The 21,034-nt window shown below is 39.7% G+C and overlaps 2 protein-coding genes across 3 annotated transcripts; both read right to left on the bottom strand.

Annotated features, from left to right (window-relative positions):
* Positions 1–268: 268 nt before the first annotated feature.
* On the bottom strand, positions 269–5,254 carry LOC118318611 (fizzy-related protein homolog). 2 transcript variants are annotated; one of them, XM_047336968.1, is made up of 14 exons: positions 5,072–5,254; positions 4,107–4,216; positions 3,594–3,722; positions 3,361–3,424; positions 3,131–3,261; positions 2,900–2,982; positions 2,625–2,808; positions 2,409–2,474; positions 2,226–2,328; positions 1,890–2,074; positions 1,576–1,809; positions 1,276–1,380; positions 1,063–1,155; positions 269–972 (listed from the first exon to the last, which is right to left on the bottom strand). In XM_047336968.1, exons 2-14 carry the CDS (start codon positions 4,173–4,175, stop codon positions 931–933), a joined length of 1,488 nt encoding a protein of 495 aa, XP_047192924.1. In that variant the 5' UTR covers positions 4,176–4,216; positions 5,072–5,254; the 3' UTR covers positions 269–930. The 2 variants fall into 2 exon arrangements, with proteins under 2 accessions (XP_047192924.1, XP_035504326.1); XM_035648433.2 differs by having other exon boundaries at positions 3,131–3,258.
* A 6,199-nt stretch (positions 5,255–11,453) lies between these two features.
* On the bottom strand, positions 11,454–20,062 carry rx1 (retinal homeobox gene 1). The gene is made up of 4 exons (XM_035648869.2): positions 19,717–20,062; positions 18,383–18,711; positions 15,037–15,290; positions 11,454–14,243 (listed from the first exon to the last, which is right to left on the bottom strand). Exons 2-4 carry the CDS (start codon positions 18,687–18,689, stop codon positions 13,701–13,703), a joined length of 1,104 nt encoding a protein of 367 aa, XP_035504762.2. The 5' UTR covers positions 18,690–18,711; positions 19,717–20,062; the 3' UTR covers positions 11,454–13,700.
* Between the last annotated feature and the right edge of the window lie 972 nt (positions 20,063–21,034).

The following is a 21,034-nucleotide window of genomic DNA, read 5'->3' as shown; positions in this document are numbered from 1 at the left end:
CATGGAGAATCTTCAGTGAATTCAACTACACTACAACACTAAAGTGGTGAAAAACAAAATCACTTAAAAGGAAAACTTGCTGACAAGCAAACACATTTTTGGATACTGTAGATAGGCTTCATTCATTTTGTTGTCATACAATTGTAACTTGATTCAGCATTATAAAATATAATCTAACAACATAATTGCAACTAATCTGAATTGACTAAATGGGAATAGTATTTTGAATAGGTAAAAAGGAAATAAAAGGAAAATCCCACACTGGTTCTTCAGTTCCACCATCTTTTATTTCATCCTTTACTACAAAGAATCAATCATGTAGTATGAGTCTAGATGCACAGCATTAGACTTTCAGTTAACAGGGGCAAACTAAATTATTTCAACCAACCACTCTTCAACCTTTGATCTCTAGGGATCACAGTAAACATGGTGCACATACTGTAGAAGCCTTAGTGGGTGTTATGTTTGACATATATTTTCTCCAATGAATCTCATTTCATCATGACAAATGGGTCATACTCTGAATGTTTTACCATATAACAAGTGCGTTAAATAAATTAAACCTGAGTTAAACAAAAACTAAAACTGATTACCCCACATTTCAGATACCACAATGATGAAAACATTATCACAATATTTTAAGGCCCATGGGTTTTTGTGAATACAAAAGTGGAAATCAACCCACATTTTTTTAAAAAGTAATAAAAAAAAGAAAGAAACATAATCATAGTGAGAGAACACGTCAAAAAGAATTTCCCAAACAATTGTTAGCGTTAAAAATATATACCTCAGTTATTTTTGCTGCCATTTCCTCTGTGAAAAAATGGCACAGGATGCCTTACATTATAATGTATGTCCTTAGCACCATGTTTATGAGATGTCCATTGATGACGCTGGAATCCACTAAAATATCAGGATATTTGCTTGAAGTTACCGTATCCTGGTGAAGAGATTTAAAACTGATACAGATTCCTGAAACAAAAGATATTGAGTTTTGGTTAATTATTTTACAGATCAAGGGAGAGCGCTGAACACTACTGACCAAACAAAGTGCTTTCTCACCTTTGTTGACCTTGTTTTGCTGAATACGTTCCAGAAGCGCAGGGTCTCATCTCCAGCTCCTGTCACTATTGCCTCGCCATCAGGGGACATCGCCTATAGAAAAATCATAAAAACTTTGTGAGAGCGCGCACTGCCAGATTTTCTGGCAAAGATGACAGGCTTTTAGTATCAGCATGACCAACATTGAAATCACAGACAAACACACATACTGACCAGGTAGAGGACTCTGTACGAGTGTCCAGTGAGCTTGGCCACCTGAGTGAGGGCTGGATATTTCCACACCAAGATCTGGTTCTGAGAGTAGCCATGGGTGCTCACCTGGAAAGAGAAACGTTAATTACCCGTGGAATTTTTCATGATTTATTGTTTGCATCACCACACATTTCAGTGGATTTTATTATAGAACTAAGCAGTGTCTTTATAAAAGACAAATGTCAAATTTAAAACATCAAATATAGTGTAAGTGTAGAGCTGTACATCAACTGTGCAAAGTGGGTATCTGGAGTCACTCACCAGCTCATTAGCATGTTTGGACCAGGCCAGGTTGCAGACCTGTGAGCCGGTGTCCATACACTGCAGCGGCTGCGACGTCAGTGTGTTCCAAAATCGGATGCAGCGGTCAGCAGTGCCGCCTCCAGAGGCCAGCAGGCCGTGCTGGTGGGGGGACCAGGCAATGGCTTTGACTGCAGCCAGGTGATCCACGTAGGTCTGCACTGGACTCAGTGACGAGTGGTTCCACACCAGCAGCTGAGGAGACAAATCACACCATCGTCAATGAGTAAAATGAACATAGATAGAAACAGGTTAAATAATAATAACAACTGCACCTTGTTGTCGTTGCCACCAGAAGCGAGCAGCTGATGGTCAGTGCTCCACTTTAACCCGCACACTTCCTGTCTGTGTCCCTGCAGCCGTCTTTCTGACTGCAGTGGTGGCGACCGTATGTCTCTCTGAAGAATCATACGATCACGGCTTCCCGAAGACAACTGGTCTGCATTCCACGCTAACGCTCCTGCAGACAGAGTAAGATTTATTAATACAGACAAATTAATACAGCCTAACGCTTTTTACTTCACATCATTTGTTTTTAATGTCTCTCTAACATTCCTGTTGAGTCCCACTATAACCCACATTTAGGATTTAAACACAGCAAATTTTCACACCAACTCTGGCTGTGTGTCCTTCCAAAGTGAAGAGTTTCTTCCCAGCACCAGCGTCCCAGATCTGAACATATCCTTTGTGAGTCCCCACTGCCACCATGTTTCCCTTAAAACAAAAAGAATCCTTTCATTAACAAAAAATTACTGTACCAAAAGTTCTGATGGCAGTAAGCTTTGTGTACTTACCCTTTCAGACCACCCCACTGATGTGACTGAATCTCCCTCCACTGAAAGATCACACAGTCTTGTTACCTGAGGAAAAGACTCATTTAGTTAGAGATTAACTGGGGCAAAGCATAGGACTGAATGCTTCTAAAAACTCAATCTTTTACACACATACATACTCATCAAACAGTTAAATACAAGTTCCAAAATTAGTTGTCCAGACACACAGTGTAGTACCTGGCTGGTACAGGCACTCCACAGGTAAACACACGTGCCCAGCCCGACACTGAGGACGTTGAGGGACGACCAGTCCACTAAGTTGAGGTAAAAGTCATCCTGCAACTCTGGGGCATCAAGCACTTTGAATGGGATCTTTGAGATTTTGCGAGTTGGCTTCCTCGGTGAACGTAGCAATTTTTGACTGTAGCAGAAAGAAAGTCGGACTTCATTAAACCAAAATGCACATTTTCTTTGTTTACAGTGTTTCCAACATTAAAAACCAAAACCTCTACCTTTTGTTGCTGACAGGTGATAGGGAGTAGGGGGAAATGTTGGTGCTGTTGTCTGGAGATGACCTTTTGGTATTGAGTGAATACTGCAAAGAATACAAAGGCATTATACCATTAAATTCTCTACCAGTTTCATTCAAATAACATAAAACACAGAAGAAAACCTGTACACAGACTAAAATAGCTGCAATAAATTCATCTGTTCTGACATTATATGAGATTAACTGTCCATACCATGAAGAGACTCTTCTTTTCAGGGGTGGATGGCTGTAGACGCCTGTCTTCTGTCTGCGGGTCCAGGATCTTTTCTATTCCCGCTCCCAGCAGCTCATTCTTCAGCAAAGCAGAGTAGGCCAGCCCATCTGCTACACACACAAAAATATATAATTTGATCCATAAAACTGTATTAACAAACACAAAGTCAGTAAGTAATAGACTTGCAAAATAACCTTTGCGAACTGTACCTTTTATGTTATCAGAAGTGGCGTCCTTAGATTTCCTGTTCTGACTTGGTGACTTCTCATTTTCCTAATCAAAAACCATTGATGTCATTGATTTGAGAGAGACATTGATACTGTAAACAACTTCACCCAGACACGCTGTGACATTTTGAAATTTGCAGTATACATGGATTTGTCTTTTCTCTTACAAAACACAGACACACTGCTCAATACATTCACCCACAACATGTCCCTACATTGATCCTGTGGAAGTTGATATTCCAGTTGGCCCCTGCTCTGGTGGGAATAAATCTGTCTCCAAGCTTACTGGGTGAGGATAATGGGGAACCAGTTGGTGTCCGACAGTGGAGAACGTGTGTCGATTTCTGCAAAACCAATATATTTTCATTAACTGTATTTTCTATTGAATTTACAGAAGTTTGGTCACTTTTTTCATCAGTTCTTCTAATATAAAGTACTGTGCAAATGTTTTAGGCACTTGATGTTTTGAAGTGTACCAATGACAATTGGTAATGGCAAAGGGTGATCACACAAAGTATTGACTATTAACTATGGACTATTCATGGCATTATCTTTATAGCATCATCACTTCACTTTTAGTGCCTTACACTTATGTGCAATGCTGTATATTATCCAACACAACACAGAAAAAAGTTGTTGCACAGTTGCAGTGTAAGTGTGCAACATTTACATGTGTACGGTCAACAGAAACACTAACAGCTGAGCAGAGGAAAAAAGACAGGACTCACAACAGGGCTCAAGTTGTCATTTTGAATGTTAATTTGCCGGAGGAGACGATGTTCATATTCTGGATCCATCCTAGATCCGGATCCCACAGCCACAGGCTGGGAAGATGGGCCTGGCAAATACAAGAATGAAAACACACTCAACAAATGTGTTTTGATCAGTTCTTGGATGTTTGACCTTCCCTTTACAGACACCATAAGACTGTTTTCAAATGAATCTGCTGAAAGAGAACAGTTTCTCTGAGCAAACTCTAATTCAACAGGCAATTTACACAAGTGTGATGTGGAAACGTGAAACATGTATTGCACCACATACACGGACAATGGTCTTTCAGTGACGTAGGAAACATCTTGTATCCAGTAGCTTTTAAATCCAAACTATCAGCACATTCTCAAGATTACGGATTTGTCAACAAAGGAAGAGGCATACATGTATTTTTCCAGAATACAATTGCACTTTAACATTGACATGAAGGTATGAAAAGTTATCCAAAAGATTATGCAGTGTCCTGTTGATACTGATTTCAAACTGTTAAACAAGAATGTTTGGGATGACAGTCTAGTTACAAGTTAAGAGAGCATGACGACATTTCACAGGGTTTTTTAAAAGCGTCTTACAAAGACGTCCGTCGAACACTTGATAATCGCGCTCGGTAAATGCCCCATAGTTTTCTGTATTTAAGTAAATAAGCCATACATACTTGGTGGTAACTCAATTCCAGAGTGACAGCAGATTCAACAACTCATTTATGGTTCGTCTAACTTTGAAGTGGCTCAGCTCGATGAGAGACAACGCGAGGACAATACAAGTTAATGTAATGTCATTAACTTGACAGTGTTTACATGTGTGTCTGCAGTCACATTCCAAATAAGGATAAGGAAAAGCTAATGATAACTAGCATTAGCTAACTAAGCTAGTGGCTAACGTAGCCAGTGGCCACATTCACATTTTGCGACAGACAACCTACCAGCAACAACCGGCCAGAGCCGCGGAACAACCCCCGCCCGACGGCCCGAAGCGAGGAGCAACACTCTCCGGAGAAATGTGGTGAATTAGAGCAATAACTATTCAGTTATTTACTCTGGGAAGTGGATTTCTGTTCACTTCAGTTTATCTGAGGTGAAAAAAAAAACATAAGTGCATTGTGGGATGTTTGTCGCCCCCCAGTGACGTGACGTACACGTCTCAAATCAAAACACGGAAGCACAACTTTTAGACGTTCCAGTGGGAGTTCCAATCCTCACCGCCAGGGGTTAAAAATAGCTTCCCTTTTTTCTTCTCTTTTGTTTTTTACAAAATCAAATACAAACAATTAAGGGACATTTTCAATTGTACAAAACGACTTCCGTGTTGATACAGTATATAATAAACAGAAGAGAAACAAACAGACAAAACATAAAAGATCAAATGTGAGAGTCTTATTCCATTACAGTAAACAAGTCAAGTAAGGCAGAAAGTTTCAGGGCATTTTTGTTAGTCATATAGCGAAGGGACCTCCTTTATTAGATCATTCTTCCATCCATTGAAGTGGGTTTTAACTTTTAGATATCTGCATTTGTGGATAAAATGCTTACTCAATAAAATTAAATTGTTAATCAAGAAGTCCAAGTTTTTCTCCTTCATCAACACTCCCGTTTTAATTGAAATTACATTTAAAGGGTGCAGGGATATATCCTTGGAATGAAGCCAATTTTGAAATGCAGTCCAAAAGTCTTGCACAGCTTCACACTGGAAGAAAACATGCTCTACCGTCTCAATATCCCTCTGGGTTGAACACAGCTGACTTCACTTGTTTTACGTTACCACCATTACAGCATAAGTGCAAACAGTATTGTAATAATAAAGATCAACATGTGGGGATGAGATTTTATTAAATGCACTGTCGTTGTAGTTCATTTCATTATACGAAAATCCTCTGACAGGGTCAAACTGTTCCACAATAAATCCTCAGTCACGAAGGTTGAAATATTCAGCTTTTCTTGGAAACGTGTCTAATTTAACTCCGTGATCATTCATGGGAGCTGCAGTTTGTTGTTGTACTCTATTGTGTTCTGTTGCATTATTTTGTCCACCTCATTTATATCCGTGAGTGTAAAGGCGAAATAACAGTAACTCCTCTGATGTAATTCAGTTGAACAGCATCACAGATTATAGCCTCCAAAAATCACACAGTTGAGTCAGCAACTCGTCAACACACATTGCAGGACTGTCTTTATTAGACTGCATTCGTTTTAGCCATGTGAACCTAAGCAGTTACGAATAAGATAATTTACATTTAAGATGTTTATGAAATGAAGTTTTTTTTTTTCCAGGGGCTGGTTCAGGCTTATTGTAATTTCCACACATGCACAAAGGGAAACAAAATGTTATGGAACCAGTGATACAGACAAACAACACACAATTACAATTTATCTAAACCTGATATTGCTTTTAACTGTTGTTGTTTCATTTTCTAAAACTCAGTCGAAAACACTTACACCTTCACTTTAGGTTTGTCCTCACACAAAAGATTTTCAAGTAAGTTTCTATAACCTGTTATTTGATTTTCAGTCATTTTGGCAAATTTAAAGAAAAGCAATTTTCTTATGAATGTATTGAATTCATCACCCAATTATCATTTTCATTGATTCTTCAAATTTTTTGACACCAAAGAGAAGCTGAACGTGACGTCCATAATATTGAATATGTTTTTGTTTCCTTTAATTTAATTAAACAAAAAATCCCTCAGAGGGATTTATTTTATTCTATTTTTTTCATTATCTGCATTAACATTTCAGTAATGAAACATTGTATTGTATTTTTTATTTAATATCCGACGTTGGTTGCATTCCTTTTGAAAGGGATTTTGGTGTCATGTCCAAGTTTCAAACATAGAGGGCGTAGTAGTTCCACTGCCAAACTCTCCAGACACACAATGTACAATGTGGATAGACTATAATTGAAAAGCTTTGGCCTTCTTACATCTAATGAACTTATTTTTATCATCACTTATGGTACAGCCCCCTCCTTGTCTGCAGTCTGATAAACACACATTCCTCTTTTGCAACGATCAAAACACAGGTCTTGAATCAAAAAATTGTATTTAAAAATGTAATAAACAAAATGAGATATAATAACATTTTCCTTTTATCGCTTCTAGGAAAATTTGTGTGCAGTAACATCAGTTGTTATGAACATGATGTGATGCCCAAAAGGAGAAATGTTCCTTCCACCTTGTCAGACCACATTGTCCAGTAGAGAATATGTTTTCTGCAACATGTAATGTGATGTCTTGCAGAAGGACACTTCAATAAGCTGAATAATAAGCCTCCTGTGTGTGTCAAATAATCACATTAATCAGTCCACTGAACAGTTTTAACTGGATCTGTGATAAACCTCATACTTTAACAGAGCGATACACACATTTAAAAAAAAAATTCCCATGGAGAGGCAATGTGCCAAATTATAAAAAGCTTTATGGAGCAATGGAAGCCTCCCATAAATCAGTTCCCCGGTGATATAAGCAACTTAATCTGATGGTGAAGAGTCACATTTGATATTAGAGTCAATGATACTTCTGTGATACATATCACAAGCAAATTAGCCTGGACACAATGGTAATAGGTCTAAATGTGTGTACGGTTCAGTCCACACTGATAATGTGATTACACTGTGATGTATATTGTTTTACAAATAAACATGGGCATGAAAAAGAAATCCTGTAAAAACAGAGAACAGTGAAATTGCAAATGTACTTACTTCTGTAAACTGTAGATATGTGAGAAAATATCTAATAATCTGATCAGGTGAGAAACCTGGTTTTGGGTCATGACATTTAAGTTGTATTTTTAGATTGGATGGCTTCTACTGTAACAGGATTATAGATTTGCTGTGTGTGTGTGTGTGTGTGTGTGTGTGTGTGTGTGTGTGTGTGTGTGTGTGTGTGTGTGTGTGTGTCTGTGTCTGTGTTTGTGTGTGTGTGTGTGTGTGTGTGTGTCTGCAATGTTTTTGTCACATTTTGTGTTTTTGCGTCTTTGCAATGCTCTGCTAATGACCATGTAGCTACAACAAAAGACTGAGCTCTGAGCCTTTAATGTTGGCAAGTGTAGTGATAATAATCACACACAGAGTGCACAGGGGGCCCCATGTGAACTTCACTGTGTCACTGACAGACCCTATAGAAATGCACCACATCAGACACACTACATAGTTCCCCAAGTGTGAAGCACAAAAACACACACACACACACACACACACACACACACACACGCACATACACACACAAACACTTTGTCTGTCTGTCTGTCTATCTGTCTCCCTCATACAGACACACCCACACAACACTGGCGCCAACGACCAAATCCCCCCTCTCACCCCCCCTTTAACTGACCTCTAATTATGTCATGCGAAAAAGCTGTCCCATTGAAAAGCTCTCTTAATCAAACCCAATTAATTCCGCTGTTTTCCCTTATTATCCTTTGCAAGGAACGCGTCTTTCCAATAAGACTGTTAACTCCAGCCTTGGCCCTTTCAGATCTACTGGGGTGCAGGAGCGAAATAATAGACTGCACAATTAATCAATTAGTCATTAGGGACTCATTGGTTCTTAACGAACACAGTAACCGTGTAGCAGTGGAGTGGAGTGCTGCAGTGGTCCAGGGCTTCCTCTAAATCAATCAATCTTCCCTAACAACTTTTAAATTTAAAGAATTACAAGAATTGATCTACTTTAATATTTAAATCACTATTGCTCAGTCTTTGTCATGTTGTTGCTCTTATAATGCTGAAGTTCTTCATTGCCAAGGCACCTGTCATTTTTTCACTTACTTGCAGAGTTAGGCCTTGGGGCCAAGGTAAGTGTTTGTCATCAATTCATTTAATTTCAGAATAACAGAAGAAAGAAAAACTTCCAAAAGGAACACAAAGCACATAAGGGCAGAATACCTTTTTAAGATAAGATAAAATGAGATAAGGTAGCTTTAGCTGAGCAACTAAATGTTATATTTACCACATATGTTGCCATAATCAAGAACTTTTTTTTCTGGCAAAGTCTCAAGTCTTTATTCTACACATATTTCTAATTATATGTAGCCCTTTGCTTTGCTTCTACTACTACTACTACTACTACTACTGGCAGGTGAACAGGTTGGTTATTGTTCAACAGCAATCACTTCACTCTTGTGTTAAGAGGCAGATTAATGTTCACATTGTTTTTGTCCAAAGTATCAGTGTGTTTCACCACCACAAGTGGTTTGAAATCAAGCAACATGTGGGCAGACTGATTTGCAGTACAATACAGATGTCCACATAAGATTAGGTATATGTCTTGATATGAGCACAGGAACATTGAGCAATGTGCTATGTAAGCAGGATGTATTTGTAGTCATGCAACATATATACGTTAATTAATTATGATATTTGCTTGTTTACCTCGATCTGCAGACTCTATCTAAATGTTCAATAACTTTGGAAAACAGGTACATTTTAGGAGATGTTCAGGGACTTTGTCAGAGAGTAAATGATAAAAAAGGTCATCTAAAATTCTAATTGGCTCATGGTGTGATTTTTTATTTTATTTTGCACAGTAGAGAAAACTCTCCATCAGAACTTTTCTTTTTCATGTTGATGTGCTGCTGTTCCTTTTCCCATGCCTTTCATTGTGCCATGCACTCCGGCTCAACGCATGCCTACCCTGGCCCCTGGCTGTGGCTATAGCCCCGACTTGGCCCCGGCTGAGCAGTGCCAAGCTGTCCAGCAGTTAGTTAGTATCTGTTCAGACCCAGCTCGGCCCGGCCTGGCCTGGGTACTAATCCCCAGGGCTGTCAGAGGACCCCGCTCTGAACTCATCCTGCAACACAGGAAAGCGCTCTAATTGGGGGATTTTCTACATCATTAACTCTGATGAGCAGCCACCCCCCGCTCGCTCCCCCCTCTCTCTTCCTCTCCACTCTTACTTCCCCTCTCTCTCCCTCCCTGTCTCTCTCACTCCCACACTTTACCCCAGCTTAATCTCTTTCTTAATGTTTCTCTTTTTACTTTCTCTCACTCTGACTTCCTCACATTCTCTGCCTGTCCTTTCATCTTTTCTAGTCCAAAGTATTTTTTTAATCCATACAGAGTGATGGCTGTACAGCTTGTGAAAACACCATTGAGATATGACCTCATCAACCTGAATCAACATGTGAATGAAGTTGAAGTCCACCTTTTCTTCTTACCTGTTTAATAAAAAAGTGCTATTTCTATGATCCCCGAGAGTTCAAATATGGGGTTACTTTTGTTCTTCTTCACAGATTAAGTTATGTCACATGATTCATTGGTTTTACTATTGTTTCAGGCCAGCAACTGCCTTAAATATATTGCCATTGCATTCAGCATTAGAATCTCTGAAAATGTAATACCTGATAATATGCAAAAAACCCAGAAGTTCATTTAACAACAGTCTACATGTTAAAATTTCTTTTAACAATCTGGATGAAAAACTATTCTGTCCACACAGGAGAAACCCTGATCTGAGTTATTATTGTGTTGTGTTATTGTGTGTGAAGATATGAAATATTGGAAACAAACATGAATATAGGCCTATATAACTACCATTATAACTATACCATTATTGATTTTTGGACATATTGAAGAAGAGGCCCAACTTGAGAAACAAGTTAAAAATCTTTATACTGTCTAGCCGACATTTTTATATTTTCTCATCCAGGTGTTTAGAAGACTCTTCTTTGGCCTCCATCAACTGTGTTGTTTAAAACATTTTTTTTTTACATTTCTTTAAACATGTGGATATTTATTGGGATGCGTAGCTCTGCATCTTGTTTCCATTACTTCCACTAGCCTATCCATATGGTACTAGAAGGTGAGGTACATGCAGGCCTCCATCTGTCCAGGAAAGTGATTCACACGCTGAGGAGAGCAGCTAGCACGGCGGCACCGGACACTCTGTGAACATGTGTTGCAGCGGCTGAGCCTGCCGGCCTGCCCGCCTGCCTGGGGGCAATTAGGGAGCCGGGCCCTGTGGTCAGAGGCCCCCCTGGGAAGCGCTGATTGATTGGAGTCTCATCTTCCTAACAGGCTGGCACCCTGCCACCAAACCATGGAAAAGCAGAGAGAATTGGGAGGGGTAAAAAAAAGAGAGAGAAAAAGCTCTTATACGACAGAGAGACGGGGTACAAGTATTGGAGCAAAAGAAAGAAAAATCTCTGCCCACGTATGTCAGATGATAACGATTATATGGTAGTAATCTTGGATTGCTCTTTAGACTTAGTAGGGGGAAAAAAACAGTGACCACGTGGGAATGAGTGCACAGGTCAACATGAAAGAACTACAGTAAGAGAGTAGAGACACATATTCTATCAAACTATATTTATTTTCAGGTTGCCATTCTTCCCAGAATATCAATTATCCAGACAAAATCAAAAAGAAAGAAAACAATGATATCACTTAGACAAATATAACTACAACAAGTAAGAAAACAAAACAGCCGTAGGAAACTATATTCTGTGCATTTTCACATAAAGAAAATTAAAACTGAAATCTAGTGCAGTTTTGTCCATCATCTAAACTTTGGCTTATTCTTTGTCCAAAATCACATTTATGTAGCATCCTAAAGAAGCTCTTAATGTGCAAGGTAATCAGTATTTCCTCCATGGGCCTGGCATTGTCCAGCATGGAGTCTAGACACCTCTAACAAAAATAAAATTAAAATTAGAATACATGATGACTGATCATGAGTGGGTGGCAGATGTAACACTGTGTTTTCCCTCTCTCAACAATGGATTTTCCAATGAACCAGAAATGCCTTAACATTGTTTTTGTTCTTTCTGCTGTTGTAGCTGTATTCATGACTTATGGTCTGAACAATTCTCACATCACATTAAAGTGAAATATCACAACCATATGATGGGAAGTTATGGAGGCAATTTAGTCTCCTTAAAAAAACATATATATAAAAACATAACAAACGGGTTCTGAAATTGCACTTTAAGATGAAGGATTTTCTCTCCCTCTTGCTCTATAAACAAGTCGAACCAAATCACTTTTCAGTTTTGTGATATGCTGTAAATCCAAAATATTTTTGATCCACGTGCTGATAAATTGAGCTCTACTGCTCAAAAGAAACATACTGTTTAGAGTCGATCTACCTTGAACACAATGAGAGCTCACTCTGTAACAGATGGTAAAAGAACAATATTGTGTCACTAATGACCACAGCAGCTACAATCCATGTTTCTCCTCCTTTGATAAAAGAAGAACCATTTTCCATGACAAAATGGTTACGAGGGCCTATTTAGTGCAGCCTGAGACTGTTTCCACCCCCCTCCACTTTCAGACAAAGAGGATACACTTGGATCAATTGTGCTGAACAAAGACTAAACTATGTGGGGTGACGCATCACACAGGGCTCTTTCTGCTGCCCTGCACGTACACACAGCCACCCAACACTGAGCTGCCAACAGGTTTTCTCCTCCAACAGCCACTCAAGCAAAAAGAGGGTTATTCCTCTCGCTGGCCTTCCTCTTTTGCTTCCACCCTCCCCTCCTTCATTAAAGCATCTCAGCATAAATCAGAAAGAGATTATCATCATGCAGGATTATTTTTGGTATATTCTCAGCCCGGGTCCACTCAAAAGGTGCCTTCATAACTCTGAATCTAGTTCACTTTCCCGCCACACAATTATGTATTTTACACTTTGTGATGCCATAATTTGGAGATTGTCCTCTCCCTGTACATCGACAACCATGAGCTGTCATCTTCCTCCAGTCAAACCAGGGTATCAAGCTTCTAAACTGGACAGCTATTAAGTAGTGGCATACTTTATAAGTGTGAGATGAACCGAAAACCAGTTACATAAATCATAAATCAAGACATTATTGAGAGGCATGAATTTAAAGTCACAGTCAGAAATTGTTATGTGTCTTATTGCGTTGATTTTCTTCAAAAAGCTGATTAAACTGAAATTGAACCTTCATTCACAAAGGACTCTGATTAGCTGACCCATTAAATTTGACAATGGGATTAATTAGTAAAAACACAAACTCACTGAGGAAAATGTGTAGAAGTAAAGGATGAACAACAGAATGTGATGTTTTGTCAGACTAAATCAATCTGATGGTTGACACAAATAAAGGAAAAAAAGTCATGAGAAAAACTATAACACCCACAGCAGTGCTTCATTAGGGTGAGTTTCATGTGTTATACCGTGTTCATGAACTGCTGTGCTATGATGTGAATTGTAACAAGGGACAATTAACCATCACCAGGCAGGGAGAAAATTAATTTAGCCATTTCTTACATACAAGTTCCAAGTATGTTTGTAACCTCTGAAAACCTCTCTCCAGATTGGAGGGAGAACAGGTTAGATTAAACAAGTTAGAGTTCACTCGTCTGATTCATGTCCTTGAGATGAGAAAACTGGAAAATAAAAATAGAAGAAAGTCCAAACTAAAAGTCCTAAAATCTTCAGTCTTTAGAGTTCAAAATCAAATTTCCTTTGCTCTGGGTAACAGTCTTGTCCGAGACTGTACTCAATGTCTGTCACCCTGAAAACCCAAGACAGAAATGTTTGCATCCCCCTTTCCCGGTGTCACTCACGTGCTCTGCCAGGTTTTTTTGAGTCACATGGGTTGCCAGGTCTTATCCATAGACTGGACGTGTTCTTTTGCTTTCATCCTCAGTGCAGCGATACTAGAGCTGCGCTGGTCCACGTCCTCCAGAGGGTATTTATCAGAGTATAATGCTGGACACTGGTATGGAGGAGGAGCGATACTCTGCATCCCCTGACCCATGGATGGATGAGGATGAGAGTGAGTATGAGGATGAGGATGAGGATGATTATGAGGATGAGGATGAGGATGAGGATGAGGATGAGGATGAGGATGCTGATGCGGAGTGGAGTTGTGGAAGCTGTGGCTGGGATAGCTGGGCTGTAGGCCTTGAGGTGGCCCCATGAAGCCTGGGATGCTGTGGACCGGTGTGGCACTGGACAGGGGAGAGGTCAGCCAGGGGTCCAAGGGGAGGGAGTTGCCCATTGGAGCCATGCTGGTGTGAACTGGCGCTGGGCGGTTGAAGGAAAGCATGGGCGAGTCATGGAGCTTCATGGTGCTGGCATCCATTTTCTCCTGCCGACGCCATTTAGCTCTGCGGTTCTGGAACCAGACCTGGAGGATAAAATCAAGCTATTATTAAGTGAACTAACGGATACAAAGGAGAAGTGCATCATTTTGACATTGTTTTGTTCCAATGTTGCCTTCTATTTGGGATTTTGTGACGGGTGAACCATCTTCACAACAACTGACCAAACTTCAATCACTAATGAAGGATGCACGATTCTGCTTAAAGTTCAGGAAATGTCCAATATTTGTAAGTGTGTAAGTTGATAATATCCAGTCTCAAGCTTCAGCTTAAGCTTCTGCTCCTCTTACGAAGACACGACACGCCCCTACTACACCTACGAACAGATTGTTCTGTATTTTGTAACACTTACACAAGTACCTAGTGCAATCTAATCACCTGGACACCGACAAGCCATAACCCAAAGGTTTATGTTTCTTCTTCCTTTCGAGCACCTCAAAGAATTTGAAACACCTATTAACTCTTACGTTTAACTGTCAGCATGTGCTGTGAGTAAGGCAAGGCAAGATAAACACCATCTGTTCAAACTCTTAAGAGCAGAATTACGTTAATAATAGCACAAAGCCATAAACAGCATAATTCATGAATTGTCGTTGTAAATAATAACAGTCCAACACCAGAGAAAACAATACAGCAACGAGAGAAAACATTCACAACATAGATCCTGAATATTCATGTCAACTGAAAAAAATATCTTGGGCTTTATTTATAAGAGAACCCACACGAGGTAAATATTTCTCATGCCAAAGGATCTGTGTGATCGGTTACTGTAAACCGCAGGCTTATTGGGATACGCCCCGATGTTGTGGTTCCTCCTACCTGAACTCTGACTTCAGGGAGGTTCACCTTCATGGCCAGCTCCTCTCGACTGTACACGTCTGGGTAGTGGGACTTCTCGAAGGCACGCTCCAGCTCATGCAGCTGGTAGGTGGTGAAAGTGGTGCGGTTGCGCCTGTGTTTCTTCTTGGGCTGGTCATCCTTGCAAGGCTCTGGAGACTTGCCTTCATCACTGTCTATGCTCTTCCTCGGCTCACTCAGTTCCTCGTCGCACTTATTTCCGTATAAGCCAGTATCTGTTCAGCACATGATAAAAAATTAATCGGGAGTGGCTATTTTCTTTGCACAGTTTTCATTTGCATCATCTACTCAGTTTTTCTACATGTGCACGTGCAATCACACTAAAGTGTAGAAACTAAAACCTTGAGGACTGAACGGTTAGTTTAAATTAAGAACATGGTGCTCACTTTCCAGTAGAGCAAACATTTGTTTGACACCTGCAACAATAGGCTACTGTAGGTCAGTGAAGCAAGCAATCCCCTGAACTTCAATGAAGCTCATAAGCATTCCTAATCGGATTTAAAAAAGAAAATGGTGATTTCAATATTTATCTCTTCCGAAAGAAAACTCTTCGCAAATACATTTGAAAATAAAAGCATTCCCTCTTGTTTCATGGACTGATCTGTAAATCAATGTACATCACTCACAGTGGACAGCAAAACTACTTTAGTTATTTTGTTTTGGCTCAAATTCATCCAACGGTGACAATGTCAACAGTCCTGTCAACACTTGATAGAACAAGGCTTTTAATGCCACCTACCCCCCTCATGAATTAGAATACATCTCAGTACAAAACTAAATTAAACAAAGTCAAAAAATGATGACCAACAGTCTGACAGAACTCAACTTGAATTATGTCCTGGCAGACATTTACAAGAGCAACTGTTCAATCACAGAAACTATGTTAAAATGACCTCAAAACACTGAATTGTCAGATGTGTTAGAACTTCTAAAGAATTTCTCTGATGAAGTGAAAATTTTGTCATAATTGGTCCACATTTTGCCTAATAATTAACCACAAATTAAATTATTAAGTCTTGCATGATTTCGTGAATTTTGTCATAATTAACTAACTTCCACGTATTTGGACAAAAGAATCCATGAGCTATCTTTTATTTCTAGAGATATCAATTGAATCTCACTGTCTTCTTCATCTTGTTAGGGTGTCACTGGACTTAAAACGCGCAATAACAGATTTTTTTGTCAATGTCTTTTATGTTATTCATTTGGAGTCATGTTTCTTTCCACCTGTTGAACAGAGGTTCAATGTTAACTCTCTTTTAGCTCTGTTTTTCGTCTCTACCAACTCCTGAAAGACTACATGCTCCATTATGTCAACCAGCTAGTTGCTAAGATTGTCTGTAGCTTGGTGCTTAGCAGAACTGCATCTGTGTTGGTTGAAACTGATGCTATGAGATCAGTGAGGGCAAACAAAAACAGTTAAGCTGAACTGACCTGAGACTTACTAAAGTAAAGCTCTGTAAAGCTATGTAAAGCCAGGGGCAGCTACAGATTCAGGTGATAAATCTCTGTAGGTTAATCACTACAAGGTTAATTACTGCGAGCAACTGTCAACATTGTAATTTGTTCCATCATCTTTATAAAAACATCACTGGCAGCTGCTTTAAGTTACATCTTTATGCCAAAATCACTAAAGGCAAATAATAAACCTGCATGCTTATCTACAGTGAGGTTTTCTCAACACCATTGTTCAATTCACGTTGACGAGATCTCCAGACCGTCACTGTCCTTTCACTGCTTCAGTGAAACAACTGCCAGTATATGTATGTAAATGTGAGCTTGTTTCTGTTAATAGGATGTGTTGAAGGAGGGGGGTCACCGTGGCCTTTCAAATGGCAAACGGGAGCAGAGGCAAAGGCAGAGCAGGGATTTGAGGGGGTTCATTTATCCACCTCTCATTAAGCAGCTATGACAAAGGCCAGGCCTTGACAAAGGCAGAGGTCAGGTCTGGTTCAGTGACCAGCTCTTGGCCTGTCAGCCCATCACAGCCACCAGTCTGAAGGCTGCCCACTGTTTATCAGCCAGCAGAACATCTCAGTACGGAGAGGGGGGCCGACTGACACCGAACTCTGAAAAGTTGCTCATTCAGGGGGAACTGGGCTGACTTCACAGGATAGTTACATACAAAAGGGTGATGTCATTGGTGTTGATGTATACCTTAATCACGAATAACTATAATGTCCGCTTGGGTTCAGCTATACAGTTTGAATGACTTATAATCAATTTTCTGGTGAGGACATATCCATCTCCGGTTCGAGGAAATTGTATTTTTTCAGGTTTCTGCCACAAAATCAGCCACCAACTGCCATGTCCTGCATGTGAAAATTGCTTTAGATTAAACATGATAAATTTGATCCCGAGACAGTACGATAACAACAACACCCGAATGAACTACTGTACAATCTAATCTGCACGGAAGAGAAGATTAGGGGAATTCCACAAGGGGATGGGATTGTGCTCGGGGACATAAACCCCCCTACACCATCTTGTTCTGTGATTTATCTCTCAACCTCAGCCGGTGCAGTTCACACAGCTAATGCAACAGGCTCAACATGGCAACAGTTTGATTCTGAATCGATGCAAACTGCACAGAAATGCTGCACCAACATATAATATCGAATGGTTCTAAAATTGCCTTTAAATAGGTCAAATTTGTAATTTATCAGTTGCCTCTGTTTTTCAAACAATAGCTCAAAGAATGAAAGAAAAAATAATAATAAATCGCTGTATGTCATAGATCTTTGTCTGTTTATTTCAGTGTCGAATACTCAATGAGACATGATGATCCATTGTGTGGTTGATTCTGTTGTTTAATTTCCATTCAAATTTTAAAACCTTTACTGTGTATCATGGATGTTTCTGTCTACCTCTTCTATCTCCATATGGTCTCTTTTAAGAGGACCTTTTGTTCATACTACTTTTGTCTTTTTAATGTGTGCTGTTTCTGTTGTACATACAGTTTTATATTTTTCGAGAGAAATAACTTTATACCAATAACAATGATCAGCACATTCTGGTTCTTGTTTGGACCATGAAAAACTGAGCCTGTGTGTTGGTCAGTGGTCAAGTATGTTATAGCTTTATGAGGTTTGCTCCGTGGCTTCAATAACCTAACTTCAGTGCAGTAAAATCAAACATATCCTGACCTACTTTCCGGGATTATAGGGGCTTCTGTATAATCAATATTCTGGACCATTGCCGATGTTTTGAAGTGAAACCAAGTGCTGTGAAAGGTGATGCTCCTGATAACCTCCGATTTGCCAGGATTGAAGCCAGCATCATCATCATCATCATCATCTTGACTCACCATGGTACTGCTGCAGCTCTGTGCTGCCGTTTCTCAGAGAGGCAAGGTGCCCGCTGTAGGACGGGTGTGACGAGGGTTCCTGCTGCTTCCCAGACTCGACCAGGCCGTCTATGTCCACTTTATGAGGTCCAGAGGCCCCAGCAGGACTGAGGAGGGGGTCCTGGTCTTTGCTGAAACCGAGAATGACATCGATGCTGTGGACGCGGCCCCCCGCCGCGAAGCCCCCACCTTTCCCCAATTCGTGGAAGTTGCTGGGTGAGAGGCAGCTGTCGTCCACCATGCTCATGGTATCCAGTGATAGATGCATTAGAGCGTTTGGGCACCTTCGCCTGAAGTCAGACGAAAAGGGTTTAAGTGAAAAACTCAAGGTACTGTAGAAGTTTAGAGATTTGCTCAGACAAATTCTATTCATCCTTCCATCTATCTGACCACGATTATCTCTGCATAATCGCAGGGGGTCGGGAGTCAAATCCTCAGACTCTGAAGGCAGTGCATACTGAAAAGTGTCATGATGGAAACTTAAGGCACACAAGGTGCGAAATGAGTCCAAACAAATATTCGGGGTGAAATGAATCCCGAAAAATATTCAGTTAGTTACTGCCATTCAGTGTTAATTATGAATGTAAATAAACTGCAAAATTAAACATATACATTTCATTTTCTGAATTAAATATGAATTTATTATGTTTGTATTATGAAATAAATATTTCTCATAAAACCAAACCCAGAATAACAATAACATTGTTCGCAAGTCAAAGTCTCTCTTTTAAAATAATGTTGTCAATTATTTCTTTGGTCGTTATGCTGATAATGTCAATAGTGTCAATACTGTCTTATGTAAGCACAGATAGTAAAACTCTAACACTTCTGAGAGGTAAAGAGTAAAAAAGACTTTTTGGGGACGGCAGGTGATGTCTGCAGTGACTGTCATAAGTAATTCATTCACAGGTTGTGTAATCTTTGCAAAAATGTATGCATGTTGACCAATAACAAATTAGGTTTCTGAAAAGATACATCTGCAAAATAAAAAATGGGAGAAATGGGACTGCAGCGGAAAATGAAGGTTTTTGGTGAATTCTTGTACATTCATTTCATCAGGTTGATGTTAATTAATATCCCTATCTGAAAATAAAGTAAGTAACAGAGTAAATGTACTGGATTGGAGTTACTGGTACTCAAAAGTCCTACAGTCCTTAGCATCAGCGTTTGTTTGTTTGTTCAGTCCAATTTCAAGATTTACCACTACTGTACCTTTCAGTGAGGCACATGCATGACAAGTAACAGTTGAACTTCAGTTTCAGTGAGAAGTAAACCAAGACTGAGGCAGAGCTTACCTTTTGGAGGTGAATACACTGATGGGTTGAAGCTGCTGATGCCAGTACTCCACCTGTTCACCCTCCAACTTCTCTCCTCCACAGATCCGCTATGCGCTCCGCTCACAGTCTCTCAGTTGGCTCTGCTCACCTGGCATCTCTCTAAATAATCTCTCTGTGTGTGACAAACAGTCCTGAGAGAAAAAAAACACCACTCCAATACAGTGTGAGCAAATCAAACCGCCCAGAGCAAAGAACATTCAACAACTGAGTTGAGACGCCATACACTCCGGCTCAGAGAGGAGAGTGGAAGAGGAGGGAGACGGAGGGGGAGAGGAGGACAAAGCTGAGGGGGCGTAGGAGGTGAAACGAGGGGATTAGGAGAGGGTTGTTAATTGGAATCCTTCCCCTTTAAGAGTGATTGGCAGCAGTTTCTGCTCAAGTAATTGTTTTAAATTTCTTTTCCATTAACCCCCACAGGAGGAGGCCCGGGCTAATGAATCCCTGACAAGACTTTCTTCCATACTTTTTTTTTTTTTTTAAAGACAAAAAAACACTGAAAGTTTTCACTAAGCAATGCAGGGACAGGGCGTTTCCCAGAAATGCATCAGGTGATTTATACAATCTAGCAAAACATTTTGTTATTAGCTATATATTTTTTTCATTTCCTGTGAGACATCTGCATAATCTGTTTAATCTGTCTACTCTCACATGGGACAGTGATGAGTCAATTAAATAACAACTTGTGATGGTTTTATTAACTGCAAACTCCAAAATAAAGTTAGCATGTGCAACAACTCAATTGTTGCGAAAGACTGCGTGAATAATAAATATACTTCCTGCTGTTTGATCAAGTTGAAGACTTAACACAATTGATCGTATACATCATGTACTGCATTACCCCAAAACAACTGTGTGCATAATCAGTCAAGAATAAGAAAAATCAAAATAGATTCTTTTTAATTGTTTGGTAGATAAGTGTATAGCAGTACATGCAATATGCAATAGCTGAATACATTCACAAAGTCAAGTTTGATTTCCAACAGATACCTAATTGGTATTATTATTTAATGATAATAAAAAAAGGGTTTGTAATGTAATAGTTTGTAATCAAAGTTACAAAATATCACTTTCTAGCAATATCTTCTAATTGATTTTTTTCCATATAAACAATTAAAATGAATAACCATCTAAACATCAGACAATACAAATATTTCCATTCACATTAGAGTCACGAGATGTTGACAAAATGACTCATCTATCTCCTCATCTTGTCTTTCCACCTTTCCTCTGTTCATATAGTTGACCATAGGCTGGTGAAAAAAAGGAGCAGTGCAGT

Source organism: Scophthalmus maximus, chromosome 13, assembly GCF_022379125.1.
Source record: "Scophthalmus maximus strain ysfricsl-2021 chromosome 13, ASM2237912v1, whole genome shotgun sequence".
Lineage (NCBI taxonomy): Eukaryota > Metazoa > Chordata > Actinopteri > Pleuronectiformes > Scophthalmidae > Scophthalmus > Scophthalmus maximus.
Note: the sequence above shows the minus strand (reverse complement) of the source record. Positions and strands in the feature narration are given on the sequence as shown.

Bases quoted from the DNA above. Each gene is read 5' to 3' on its own strand.
- LOC118318611 (XM_047336968.1), bottom strand. From the start codon at position 4,175: ATGGATCCAGAATATGAACATCGTCTCCTCCGGCAAATTAACATTCAA. The intron at 2,475-2,624 runs GTACTACACTGT...TCTTTTCCTCAG, and splicing joins GGAGTGCCTGTACCAGCCAG to GTAACAAGACTGTGTGATCT. The intron at 973-1,062 runs GTGAGAAAGCAC...CTTTTGTTTCAG, and splicing joins GCAAAACAAGGTCAACAAAG to GAATCTGTATCAGTTTTAAA.
- rx1 (XM_035648869.2), bottom strand. From the start codon at position 18,689: ATGCATCTATCACTGGATACCATGAGCATGGTGGACGACAGCTGCCTC. The intron at 15,291-18,382 runs GTGAGTCAAGAT...TGTGCTGAACAG, and splicing joins AGAGCTGCAGCAGTACCATG to ATACTGGCTTATACGGAAAT. The intron at 14,244-15,036 runs GTAGGAGGAACC...TTTATCCTCCAG, and splicing joins TCCCTGAAGTCAGAGTTCAG to GTCTGGTTCCAGAACCGCAG.